The sequence below is a fragment of the Halichoerus grypus genome, chromosome 7 (assembly GCF_964656455.1).
Source record: "Halichoerus grypus chromosome 7, mHalGry1.hap1.1, whole genome shotgun sequence".
NCBI lineage: Eukaryota > Metazoa > Chordata > Mammalia > Carnivora > Phocidae > Halichoerus > Halichoerus grypus.
The window spans coordinates 15,120,553-15,135,285 of NC_135718.1; the positions used below are offsets into that span (position 1 = coordinate 15,120,553).

The 14,733-nt window shown below is 34.2% G+C and overlaps 1 protein-coding gene across 3 annotated transcripts in view; it reads right to left on the reverse strand.

Moving 5' to 3' along the window:
* Positions 1-14,733, reverse strand: part of ATRNL1 (attractin like 1) — an 839,881-nt gene that overhangs the window by 310,752 nt on the left and 514,396 nt on the right. Inside the window, exon 27 of one of the 3 annotated variants that reach the window (XM_078077079.1) lies at positions 12,081-12,407. The exons of the other annotated variants lie outside the window; for them this stretch is intronic. Within the exon in view, the coding sequence (XP_077933205.1) occupies positions 12,327-12,407 (81 nt within the window). The 3' untranslated portion in view covers positions 12,081-12,326. Of the gene's footprint in view, positions 1-12,080; positions 12,408-14,733 lie in introns of those variants that run through there. 3 annotated transcript variants of the gene reach the window in all.

Genomic DNA, 14,733 nt, shown 5'->3' on the forward strand with positions numbered 1-14,733 from the left:
CTGAGACTCTGAGTATACTCCTTCATTAAGGTTTTGTCCTTAAAAAAAATCAATGACAATTTATCATCAATTAACAGGAATGGCTATATACATGTTTCCATTATTCTGGTTCTCCTAAATGTTTTCTCTCTTCTGCAAGCCCTCTGTCCATGTTCACTTGCACTGGCCAGGTATATTTCACAAATCACCAGGAAAGCATATGTTATTGAGGTGGTACAGACAAAATGTATATCAGTACCTATTTATTATTGGTCAGTGAAGGGGTTTTCTATGCATCTGGCTTTTCACTCATATCACAATCAGTGAATTCTTTTCTAGTAATTGAAAATGATGAATGATTTTACCACCTCAAATGTATGAGAAAAATACAAAACAGAAAAAGTTCCAACTCCCCTTAGACTGTATTAGTCTAAAGGTAAAACAAACAAACAAACAGTGATCAGGTAGGTACTTCTGGATAGAGAAATGCTCTTTAAAGCTATGAAAATGTGCAAAATTATATGAAAGGCTAGAACTGCAAAGAATAATTCTTTACTAACAATTATTTAGGATTCTACTATGTTGCATAAATTTATTAAAATCTACGACCACATTTGTTAACAAGATGGCCCTAAGTGCATAGAAAAAATAAATTCCTATAACTTTTTTTTTTTAAGATTTTATTTATTTGGTAGAGAGAGAGAGAGAGAGAATGTACACAGTGGCAGGCAGAAGGAGAGGAAGAAGCAGTTACTACAATATTTAGTATTGCCTCAGCAAGGGAGCCTGAGGCGGGGCTCGATCCCAGGACTCTGGGATCGTGACCTGAGCTGAAGACAGACGCTTAAAGACTTAGCCACCCAGGCACCCCCTATAACTTATTTTGTAGAGCCTTTAAACAAGAAAACTACAGTAGTCTTCATAATTACAATGGGAGGTAACTAAAGAGATTATTCTAGTGTGTATTACTGTATCATTTCGTGGGCCAATGTTAAGTTCCATATACAGTATTTATACACTGTTGCCATATAAAAGGGGGATAATTCAGCATGAACCAACCATTGGTAAATGACGAGAACTAGAAAAGTCAACTTCAAAGCAAATAATCAAAGCAAATTGGTCAAAGGTACTATTTAATCATTTTATGAATCTGAATAGAAGCACATTTAATAATTCCTAGCAAGATACTTATATAAAAGTCTCCCATCTAATTTCTCATAATCTTTTTGACTTTCACAAAAACCTCAGTTGTCTTTTCAAACATAACTTTTCTTTTAATTCATGCCAACTTTGAGAACATTGATCTTCCCCTAGTTTATAAACTAGGTGGTGGCCAATAGCTGAAGTAAGGGCATCATTATGTGTTTTTCCATGGCAAGCCAAAAAACACTCGAACTGACTCTCATTCTGCCCAGAACTAAGTACACTTAATGATGCACATGTGGATGTTCTTAGTATATGTTCCACAAGATCAAATTAAAATATGTTCAAGGCTATATAAATTCGGAGATTTACTTCAGCAATTGGTCCAAAAAGCCTACTGCAGAGAGAAATTATTCAGATTGAAATAGTCAATTAAATAATGGCAGAAATGGGGACAAGTTAATAAAGAAAAACACACAAACAACACTCTATTAAGCTTTTTCTTTTATGAAGCATCATTCAGTGCTTTTAAGATGGCTAACTTAAGGGCGCCTGGGTGGCTCAGTTGGTTAAACGACTGCCTTTGGCTCAAGTCATGATCCCGGGGTCCTGGGATCGAGTTCCGCATCGGGATCCCCCTGCTCTGCGGGGAGCCTGCTTCTCCCTCTGCCTCTGCCTGCCACTTCCCCTGCTTGTGCTCTCTCTCTCCCTCTCTCTCTCTCTCTCTCCCCGTCAAAAAAAAAAAAAAAAAAGATGGCTAACTTAAGTATGCTGTTGAATATTTATTGCCAAAAGCAAGCAAAATGATAGAAAAATATAAAAAGAAGAAAAAACAAAAATACAATCCTCTTACATTATACCTTCCTCTTTGGTTCCTTAAAAATTTTTTCTAAACCCACATGGTCAATTTTTCTATTCAAATGAATATACATGTGTGTGTGTATGTAGGTACATTCTGTTGGGAGTCACTTATTTGTTTTGCTTTGCTCATTTCATTAAGTATCAAATTATCTCCCAGACTTGTTACCTCTTTAATTATTAATAATAAATATCTATTAAGTATATTACATTCAAGCAGTAACATGATTTAAAGAAAATAATCTTCTTATCAATAAAATTTTATTTACATATACATCATGATAAGCAAAGACAAGACAAAGCCTCTAAGAAACAAAGAGCATATAGACTAAATCACAAAATGTTTGGACAATAATGTCCAATTGCATCAGCTCTGCATATGCTAAGGTTTCAAAGTCTTTGAACATATTGGGAAGAAGGTCATTGAACTGATTTATTCTGCATGTGCACAGCTTAAGTACTATAATAATGAAATCACGTTCACTTGGAAGAAAATTGTCCAGTGTTAAGTTGCCAACGGCCATGTTAATAAGGCTTCCTACCTAACTTGGCTGATAGAAGCTTCCAGCTCAAATGCTGTTAATTTATTTAGTAATTCTAAAACTCACAAGTGAAAGAAGAAGAGATACTTTCTAAAGAAACATAGATAATTCAGGTCTATTGTTGTTCTTCATAACAATGGAGCTTTTAGTTCTATTCTCTAATTTACTGTCACTTTATCACTTTTATCTTCCACTTTAAGTCTGTTTCTTTTATTGGACTATCTATTCAGCTGATAATTCATTTAGACTTTTGAAGTTCTATGCCATAAAAATTCCATTTAACTGCTTCCTAAATAGTGGCTAATCTGCACAAATTTTAAATTTGACCTTAATGGAACAGCTTATTCCTGAAGTTATTAGGACATTGGAAAACAGATCATGTCCTTAAAAGTACACTTATTTTAAAGTTTTCTTTAATCATTCACAAAATGAATTTTGCACAGAGAGAAATTTGCAAAGTGTCTCCTTTTACAATAAAATGCAGTGTCATTTTCCCATTTGAATTCCTTCCACACAGTTCAGAATTTCACTCAAGCGTCAGATGAGGTGTCAAAGTGCTTTGTTAACAAACTTATTTCCCAGATGTGGATAGAACAGGGACAGAAGGCTCAAATGCTCTAACATACCTAACAATTCAATTATAGTTATCTTATGGTGCCATCACATATTTTTCTTCAACAATCAAACAACCTCAGCTGGAAACCTCTAGCAATAACATAAATAAAGGACCATCTGGCTAGAATAATTAAGGAAGGCTGGAAATAAAACATTAATTAGTGCAGTATTTCAAACGACCTTCAGAGGCCTTATTATGAAATTATATCCAAACAGGTAATCATTTATTTCATGTTGCTGTTAAATTTAACTAGGCATGAATAAATATAAATAACAATTTTTTACTCTTTCAGTGAGGACTATTGCCTTAAAATGATGATGAAATTATATTTCATTAAAACGTAAGCAACAAATAAACAAGTGGAAAAAATGACACTACAAACTTTAAAAATTTACATAGCTCTAATTTCACAGAATTTTAACATTGAAAAGACCTTTGGAGATCATAAGACCTCCTCAATTTATGGATGAGGAAACACAGGCTCTGAGAGATTAAATGATTTTCCCAAGGTCACACACCTAAAGACAAGTAGAGACTAGAGGCAAACACAGACCTGATCCTCATTCTAGAAATACTCTTTGCACTGACTGTGAGCACTTATACCCAAATATTCGACACCAAGTGTGGTGCTTGTTATTTTGTCACTTTACTGAATTAAAACAAAATTTCACAACATGCTGCTAATGTACAAAATTACAGGCCACACAATGAGACAATACCTAAAGTGATAAACTACCCGGAAAGAGTCTGTGCCAGAGATGACTTGTTATCCAGCAATGGATAAAATTACTCTTTTAAGGTAGTTTATTACAATTTCATCCTAAAGGGATGCATCAGATGTGTATGTGTATAACTTCAAGGCCATGGTTTTTAAGAAGTAAGTGTGCCTCCTGCAGTCTATTTACCATTCTGTGCACTGGAATACCTCGGGAATGAGGGGGCCACAGATGAAAGGGAAAGGGCTCCTTGACTCGCTCCATGGGAGAAAGTAGCTTATTGGCAGGAATAGATACATTAAACTGGCCCATGAGAGAGAAATAAATTCCTTTGGTTACTAAAATTAGCATTACTACATTATCCAACTAATAAAGGATCCAACACAGACCTGATGGACACTAACTTTCATGCAACAGCAACCATTATCACAAAATACCAAAGTATCATTTTAAAGGAAGATGAGAAGAAAATAAAGGAACATTAGAAAAGAATTACAGCTACTTCTTTTTTTTTTTTTTAAGATTTTATTTATTTGACAGAGACACAGCGAGAGAGGGAACACAAGCAGGGGGAGTGGGAGAGGGAGAAGCAGGCTTCCCGCTGAGTAGGTAGCCCGATGCGGGGCTCGATCCCAGGACCCAAGGATCACGACCTGAGCCAAAGGCAGACGCTTAATGACTGAACCACCCAGGCACCCCAAGAATTACACCTACTTCTTAAAATCAGTATAACTTTAAGTCCCTTTCAATAAAGATCATCTTTTTTTATATAAATCTCCCATAACTTCTGATATTTCCTCGGCTTAAGTGCATATATAATGCAAATTTTAAAAATCTGCAAAAACAAGGATAGAATGGACTGGAGCATAGTATAGACAAAGACTATGGGATCTGAAGGCAGAGATTTGGTTTCAAGTACCAATTTTGCCTTGAGATGCCAAGGACTAAAACATGTCCGTGTTCATCTTCACCATCTTCACGTTTCAGCTTTCTACTTAAAACACAATTGGGTTGGGGTGGCAGGAAATGGGTAGGGCTTTAAGAAGAGTTCAATAACAACTCCAGGCAAACTCCACCCTAAATCACTGCCAGAGACAAAAAGAAGAAATAAAACCACTAGATAAACATTCAGAGTATGTTTCTAGTGTCTGCTGTTGTCAAGTCTCCCAGCAGGCATACTATGGATCCACATGATATGACGTAGATCTTTTCATCTTAATGTTTACGGCAAGAACCCAGTTTGGTTAAATGCCAAAATTCTTAGCAAATTCTGTGGTGCTTGTATCTGCATTTAAAAGGGAAATCTCTGGAAGGATATATATGAAACTAATAAAAGTGGAAACCATTAGGAATGAGGTGGGAACTGTATTGGATGAAGAGGAAGGGAGAGAGGAAAATTTTCAGTTTTATGTTTTTGATGACTTTCTTCAAGAAGGACAGTGTATTTAAATTGAAAGAATGTCTTTTTTTTTTTTTCTCTCATGAGCAAGTCATGAGTTTAAATAGAGAAGTATCCTACATAGTTTTTCATTTATGCTATAAAATCTCATGTAAGTGTGTATGGACTAGACAAGCTGGATATATACCCTCCTATTGTTCAACACAGAAAAACACAGTAAGTGATGAAAATCTTGCTAAATGCATTTCAGTCTCTTAAAAGAAAAAAACTATTCAGCCTGTCCATTAGGCTTGAGTGATGAGGCAAAGTCTTGATATCTCAGATAATGTCCCGGACCATATATTCTCTAAACTCAACTGAGAAATAATGTCAGAAGTGGTAATATCTGATTCTGTCTTGTAAATTACTAGTTCAGAGCTGTGAGCGCTTCACCAGAAATTTTATATGAAATACAAGATACTTGAAATGATTTTAAGAATAAGCCTACTAGAACAGAGGTTTCCTCAAACAACAAATGCAGGAATAATAATTATAGCTAACACTTACTTTTTGTTAATAACATGCCAAATATGTTGCTCTGAGCACTTTACATATAGTTTTCAAAACACCATGAAACCCCCTGCTACCAGATGAAGAGAGGCACTGAGATTTAATAATAGTTAACATTTATTTAGTATATATCTCGGACTAAATTTTACATTTACTCATTTTTTTAAAATTCTCACAGCACTGTGAAATAGGTACTATCCAAATTTCCATTTAATAGCTATCAAATCTTAACAGTGCTAAATGATTAAACAAGAATATGAATCCAGCTCTGTCTGCCTCCATGTCTGTATACTATATGATCAAAATATTTAGGTTTTGGAATAAGGTCTGAATAAGAAACTTATTAGCTGTATGACCTTGGGGAAGTTACTTCCTCTCTGAGACTCACTTTCTTCATGTGTAGAAATGAATATAAAATGCCTGCATATCGGGTGCCTGGATGGCTCAGTCAATTAAGTGTCTGCCTCTTGGTTTGGGCTCAAGTCACGATCTCGGAGTTGTGGGACTGAGCCTCACGACAGGCTCCAAGCCCAGCGCTGAGTGGGCTTGTCTCTCTCCCTCTGTTCTTCCCCCAGCTCTCTCTCTCAAACAAACAAATAAATAATCTTTTAAAAAATAAATTAAATGCCTATATACAATATTATTGTGGAAATTAAATGTGAGAATGTAGCAGTGTTTCATATAGTGAATATTTAGTTAAGGTGTGGTTGGTTTTTGTCACAAAGGAATCCAACAACAGACTGATTATAAAGAACAAAGGAATTTATTTCTGTATCACAAAACAATCCTAATGTTATTGATTCAGACTTCCAGAGCAGCTCTGCTCCTCCTGGTCATTCAGACACCAGTTTCCTTGCAAGTCATTGGTCTTTTCAAACTTTTTGGTGTCAAGACTCTTTTCCCTCTTAAAAGATGTTGTGGATCCCAAAGAGCTTTTGTTTTTGTCAATTATTGCTATCAAAACTTACCACATTTTTAGAACAGCAACAATGCATTTTTACAAAGAAAAATATTTAAAAGAACTAAAACTTTGTGAGAAGAGTGGCATTATTTTATATGTTTGCAAATCTCTTTAATATCCAGCTTAATAGAGGATGATCAAATTCTCATATATGCTTCTGCTTTCACTGTTATGACACGTTTGAGTTGAAATACATGAAGAAAATCCATATGTACATACATACGTAGTTGAAAATAGGAGCAAGCATATATTTATTTTTATTAAACAGAAGACATTGCATCTAGTTTTATTTTTTAAAATTTTGAAGTCAGGTGTTCTGAAGTATAACTTACATAATGTAAGATTCACCTTTTAAATTATAGTTTTATGAGTTTTGTTATAAAATTGTGTAACAACCACTATAATCAAGAAATAAAACAGCTCCATCATATCAAAATATTCTCTTCTGGCCCTTTTTAAGCTAATTCCTCCTCCTATGATGAGCCCTTGTTAACCACTGATCCATTTTTCCCCCTATAATTTTGTGTTTTTCAAATTTCATACAAATGGAATCAAATAGGACGTTTTGAATTTATTGAGTTTCACTTCTTTCACTCAGCATAATGCATTTGAGATTCATCCATGTTGTTCTCTCAGTAGTTTTGTTTTTTCTCAGTGCCAGGTAGCATTCCATTATGTGGATATACCACACTTTGTTCATTTACCAAGTGATAAACCTTGGAATTACTTCCAGGTTTTCATGTTTATTAATAAAGCCACTATAAATGTCCATATATGACTTCTGTGTGCACGTAAGTTCTTATTTCTTTTGGGTAAATATGAAGGAATGGGATTGTTATGATATATGGTGTGTATCTGTTCAACTATATAAAAATCTGCCTGTTTTTCCAAAGTGACCATATGACAAAGCAGTATTTGAGAGTTCAGTTGTTATGCATCCTTCTCTGCTACTGTGTTTTCTTTTCGTTGTTTAGTGTGTGTGTGTGTGTGTGTGTAGTCCTAGTATTACAGTAATAGTAGTAGGAGTACCATATTGCTGTTTTAATTTATGCTAAGACTAATGATAGTGAAAATCTTTTCAAGTGCTTATTGGGCATTCATGCATCTTCTTTGTTGAAATGTATGTTCAAATCTTTTGCATATTTTAAAAATTGTATTGTTTATTTTGTTGTGTTTTGAGAATTCTTCATACATTTTAGATCTAAGTTCTTGGTCAGACATGAGCTTTGAAACTATTTTCTCCCAGTCTATGGTTTGTTTTTCAGATTCATTTAGTAAGTCCAATTTACCAGTGTTTCCTTCCATAGGTCACAATTTTGATATATCTAAAAAATCTTTGCCTAACGAGGATCACAATGATTTTTCCATGTTTTCTTTTAGATATTTAATGATCTTAGGTTTTAAATTTGATTTTATAATCTATTTTGAGTTAATTTTTGCATATTAATGTGAAGTATGAATTGAGGTTTATTTATTTTTTTGCATATTGATATCCAGTTGTTCCAACACCATTTGATAAAGAAAGGGTCTAAACATTCTCTATTGAAATACGTTTAATTTTGGCTGAAACTGATTGACTATATATGTTGGTATGCTTTTGTTCCATTAATCTACACATTTACCTTCTCACCAATGCTGCATTGTCTTGATTACTATAGTTTTTTCCCCTTTTTAAAAATTTTTTTGTTCAAATTCAATTGGCCAACATATAGTACATCATTAGTTTCAGATGTAGTGTTCAATAATTTATCAGTTGCATGCGTATAACACCCAGTGCTCATCACATAGTTTTAGAGGAGGATTTCTCAACCTTACCATTATTGATATTTTGGGCTGGATAATTCTTTGTTTGGGGGTAAACTGTGCATTGTAAATATTTACCAGCATCTCTAGCCTCTATCCACTCAATGCCACTAGCAGCCTCCAGGTTATGAGAGCCAAAATGTCCCCAGACCATTGCCAAATGTTCCCAAGGGTGCAAAACAGTCCCCTGTTAAGAACAATCACTTCTTTCACTCATATGTGGAATTTAAGAAAAACAGATGAACAGAGGGGAAGGGAAGGAAAAATAAAATAAGATAAAAACAGAGAGGGAGGCAAACCATAAGAAACTCTTAACTATAGGAGACTGAGGGTTGCTAGAGGGGAAGTGGGCGGGGAATGGGGTAATTGGGTAATGTGCATTAAGGAGGGCACTTGATGTAATAAGCACTGGGTGTTATATGCAACTGATGAATCACTAACTTCTACCCCTGAAACTACTAATACACTATAAAGACACTATATGTAACTAAATTGAATTTAAATTAAAAAATTAAAAAAAAAAAAAGAAAAATCACTTCAGAATAAGCCTTGAAACCAAGTGTTGTGAATCCTCCAACTTGGTTCTTTCTCAAATTTGTTTAGGTAACTGTAATTCCTTTGCATTTTGTATAATTTTTAAAATCAGCTTATTGATTTATATTAAAAATATACTGGAATTTTTATCAGGATTATGTTAAATTTATAGATCAATTTGAGGACTACTGCAATCTTAACAATATTGATTTTTCCAAGCCATGAGAAAAAGTATATTTCTCCATTTAGTTAGGTCTTCTTTGATTTCTTTCATCAGTGTTTCATAGTCTTCAGCACATATTTTGTTAAACTTTAAATATTTCATGTTTTTTGGAGATATTGTAAATGTCACTCTTATTTATTTCAATTTCTCACTGTTCATTGACAGTATGTAGAAATACCCATGCTTTTATGTATTGGCTTTGTATCCTTTGTCCTTGCAAAACTCACTGATTTTGAAACCTTTTAGTATTATATTAATGTATTTTTTTACATTTTTTTAGGTTTTTAGTTGTATTGAGTTATAATTGATACACAAAGAAAGTACACACATTTAATGTATACATCTTGGTGAGTTTGGACATAGGCATATACCCACAATACCATCACCACAACCAAGGTGTTAAATATATCCAGCATCTCTAATAATTTACTTGTGTGTGTGTGTGTGTGTGTGTGTGTGTGTGTTGGTAAGAATACTTACCTTTAGATCCATCCAGACCAATCCTCTTAACATATTTTAAAGTGTACAATATCACATTTAAAAATGTAGATACTATGTTGTACAGCACATCTCTAGAAATTATTTATCTTGCATAAGAGAAATTTTATACTCTTTGAAAAACAATACCCTTTTTTCCGCCTCCAAGCTTCTGGCATCCATCATTCTATTCTCTGCTTCTAAGAGTTTGATTATTTTAGATACTGCATCTAAGTGGAATCATGAAATATTTGTCATTCTGTAATTGGCTTATTTCACTTAGCATAATGTCCTTTAGTTACATTCGTGTTGTTGCAAATGGCAGGATTTCCTTCTTTTTTTAAAGCTGAATATTTCATTTTATGTATATACCACGTTTTCTTAATCGATTCATCCATTGGTGAATATTGGGCTTCTCCGTATCTTGGCTATTGTGAAAAATGCTATAATGAACGTGAGGGTGCAGATATCTCTTTGAGATAGATTTCATTTCTTTCAGATATATACCCAGAAATGGGATTGCCGAATCATATGGTAGTTCTATTTTTAATTTTTTGAGGAAAGTCCATACTGTTTTCCAAAGTGGCTGCACCATTCTACATTCTCACCAACAGAATACAAGGATTTCCATTTCTCCACCACCTTGCCAACACTTGTTTTCACTTGTCTTTCTGTTACCCATCCTAACAGGTGTGAGGTGGTATCTTATTGTGGTTTGGATTTGTATTTTCCTGGTGATTAGTGATGGCGACACCTTTTCATGTACCTGTTGGCTATTTGGATGTCTTCTTTTGAAATATATTTATTCAGGACCTCTGCCCATATTTTAATTAGATTTTTTTTTTTGGTATTGAGTTATAAGATTTTCTTATATATCTTAGATATTTACCCCATAACAGAGAGATGGTTTGAAAATATTTCTTCCTATTCTGTATGTTGCCTTTTCATTTTGTTGATTGTTTCCTTTGCTGTGCAGAACATTTTACTTTGATGTACTCTCACTTGTTTTTCATTTTGTTGCTTCTGTTTTAGGTGCCATATCAAAAAATTCATTGTCAAGACCAATGTCAAGGAGCTTTTCCCTTATGTTTACTTGTAGGAGTTGTCTTTTTTTTGTTTTACGATTTTATTTATTTATTTGACAGAGAGAGACACAGTGAGAGAGGGAACACAAGCAGGGGGAGTGGGAGAGGGAGAAGCAGGCTTCCCGCGGGGCTCAATCCCGGGACCCTGGGATCATGACATGAGCCAAAGGCAGACGCCCAATGACTGAGCCACCCAGGCACCCCTGCTCGTGGGAGTTTTATATATTCAAGTCTTAAATCCATTTTGAGCTAATTTTTGTGAGTGTTGTAAGATAGGGGTCAAATTTCATTCTTTTTCATGTGGATATCAATTTTTCCAACATCATTTATTAGAGAGGCCATTCTTTCCACATTGAGTGTTTGGTCCTTGTCAAAGCTTAGTTGACCCTATATAACATGGGTTTATTTCTGGGCTCTCTATTCAGTTGACAAGTTTCCAAAATAAGTAAATTCCAGCCTCTTAAATTCCAACTCAGAAGATAATACACAGTTCATCAAATGATTATATGATCAAGTTAAAATCAGATTTCAAAAGCAGGCTGTAATTTTATATGGGCAAAAAAAAGCTTTTATATTCATTTTGTAATTATTCACAATAATGAATTATCTTATTGTTTCTGCTAACTTTTCAGTAGATTCTATTGCATTTTAATACACGTTTCTTATATAGTAACTTTGGTACATCTTCTAGAACAATGTAAAATAACAGTGGTTGTAAGTACAGTTGACCCTTGAACAATACAGGTTTGACTTGTGCAGGTCCATGTATTTGCAGATTTTTTTCAATAAATACAGTACTGTACTGCCAATATGTTTTCTCTTCCTTATGATTTACTTAATAACATTTTCTTTTCTATAGCTTACCTGTAAGAATAGAGTGTGTAATATATAAAACACAAAATACGTGTTGACTATTTGTGTTATTGATAAGGCTTCCAGGCAACAGTAGGCGATTAGTAGTTAAGTTTTGGGGCATCAAAGATATACACTGATCTTCAACTGTGCAGGGGGTCAGTGCCCCTAATCTCCGCATTGTTCAAGGATCAACTGTAACTGCATTTTGTTTCTACCCCTCTAAAGCACACTTTTCACATTTCATCATATTTCATTGTATGTGAGTACGCTTTAAATAATGTCAATGCCGAAACTACAGAGGGGAAGTCAGTGAAGAAAGTAGTTCAAATTAAATTCTAAGGTCTATGGGAAAATAACCAAACCTAAAGTGTTGAAAATGGAAATCCTTACCTTGTTCTTGATCTTACAGGGAAAGCATTCAGTCTTTCACCACTAAGTATGATGTTAACCATGGTTTTGTTTTTGTTTTTTTGTAGACGCTCTTTATTAGGCTCAGGAAATTCCCCTTTACTCCCAAACTGCTGATAGTAGTTTTTGTTTTTTTAATCATGAATGGGTGTTGGATTTTGTGAAATGCTTTTTTCCATCATATGAATATATATTTTTTCTTTATAGGTTCAAATGGCAGATTACACTGATTTCCAAATGATGAACCAGCATTGTAGATCTGTAATAAATCACAGTTGGTCACGGTGCATAATTATTTTTATACTGATGAATTCAGCTTTCTAATATTTTATTACAGATTTTTCTTTCTAAGTTCACGAGAGGTATGGGACTGTAATTTTTTTTTTTGTAATATCTTTGTCTGGTTTTAGGTATGAGAGTAATAACAAACTAAAGTGAGCTAGGAAGTGCTCCTTTCTTTTCTGTATTTGAAAAGAAATTATGTAAAAGTTCTGTTAATTCTTCTTTAAATGTTTGGTTGAATTCAGCATTGAAACCAATTGCACCTAGAAATTAATTTTAAGGAATGATTTAAAATTATAAATTTGGGGTGCCTGGGTGGTGCAGTTGGTTAAGCATCTGACTCTTGGTTTCAGCTCATGATCCCAGGGTTCTGGGATCGAGCCCCTCATCAGGCTCCTGGGATCGAGCCCCTCATCAGGCTCCCTACTCAGCATGGAATGTGCTTGAGATTCTCTCTCTCTCCCTCTCCCTCTGCCCCTCACACTCCTGCTGTCTCTCTCTCTCTTTAAAATAAATAACATCTTTAAAAAATTAAAAAGTAAAATAAAATTATAAATTTGATTTCTTTAATGGTTATAGGACCATTTGGATTATCTATTTCATCTTTTTTTAAAGATTTTATGTATTTATTTGACAGAGAGAGAGACAGTGGGAGCAGGAACACAAGCAGAGGGAGTGAGAGAAGGAGAAGCAGGCTTCCCGCTGAGCAGGGAGCCCAACGCGGGGCTCAATTCCAGGACCCTGGGACCATGACCTGGGTCGAAGGCAGACACTTAACGACTGAGCCACCCAGGCGCCCCATGGATTATCTCTTTCATCCTGGTTGAGTTTCAGTAATTTGTTATTTTTGAGGAATTGTTCCATTTCATCGTAGTTGTTAAATTTATGGGCATAAAGCTGTCCATTGTATTCCCTAAATAGCTGCAGAATCTGTAGTAATAACTTCATATCTGATACCATTTATTTCTTCTCCCTATTTTTCCTAGATTCTCTCTTTCAAATTAGATTCTAGAGATTTACAAATTCCACTGATTTTTTTAAGAACTAGGTTTAAGTTTCACTGACCCTCTCTTGTTTTCCTATGTCAAGCTTCCTGGATTTCTGTTTTAATCTTTATTGTTTGCTTCTTTCTGCCTGATTTGTGTTTATCTTTTACTCTTTCTTTTCTAGTTTCTTTATGTAGGAACTTAGATTATTGATTTGAGACCCTTCTTTCTAACATAAGCATTTAGTGCTATAAATTTCCCTCTCAGCACTGCTTTAGCTACATCCCAAATATTTTGATACGCTGTGTTTCTGTTTTCCTCCAGTTTCCTTCAGTTCTAAAATTTTAAAAAAATTTTCTTTGACACTAATGGGTTATTTAGAAGTTTGTTGTGTAATTTCAAATGTTTAAAAATTTTTTTCTTGTTTTTTTTCTGTTACTGATTTCTAATTTGATTTCATTATGGTCTGAATACACACTCTGTATGCTTTCTCTTAAATTTGTTAAGTTATCTTTATGGCCTAGGAGAATTTCTGTCTTCGTTAATGTCCCATGGGCACTTGAAAAATATGTGTATTCTGTTGTTGTTGGGTAGAATATTCTTAACATGTTAACTTCATCTTGTAAATTGATGGTGTTATTCAAACCTTCTATACCCTTGGTGATTTTTAGTCTAGTAGCTCTATCAGTTCCTGGGGTAAGGGGCATGTACAAGACCCAAGTATAACCGTTGATTTTGTTATTTTTCCTTTTAGTTCTATCAGGTTTTGCTTCACGTAATTTGAAGATCTGTTGTTCGGTACATACACACTTAGGATTATTTTGTCTTCCTGGTGGATTGAGCCTTTTATCATTATATAATGTCCTTCTTTGTCTCTAGTAATTTTCTTTCCTTTCAAGTCTATTTTATCAGATATTAATATACTACTGTTTTTAATATTTGCATGATATATATATTTCCATCCTTTTACTTTCAACCTACCTATGTAGATGAATTTGAAGTTGTTTTTCTTGTAGGTAGCAGATAGTTTTGTTGTTTTATCCACTCTGCCAATCTGTCCTTTAATCTCTCTCCTTAATCAAAGTTTATTTATATTAATTATTAATATGTTAGCATTTAAGTCTGCATTTTTGTACTTATTTTCTTTGTTTTCATTGGTTTTCTTTCCTCTCTTTCTCTTTTCTTACTTTCCTTTAAGTTATGTGAACAGATTTAAGGAATCTGGCTTGATTTATTTATTGTTATTTGAGTATATCTGTTTGTATAGTCTTCATGGTGATTGCTCTGGGTATTATTACATGCACATGTGACTTAAAA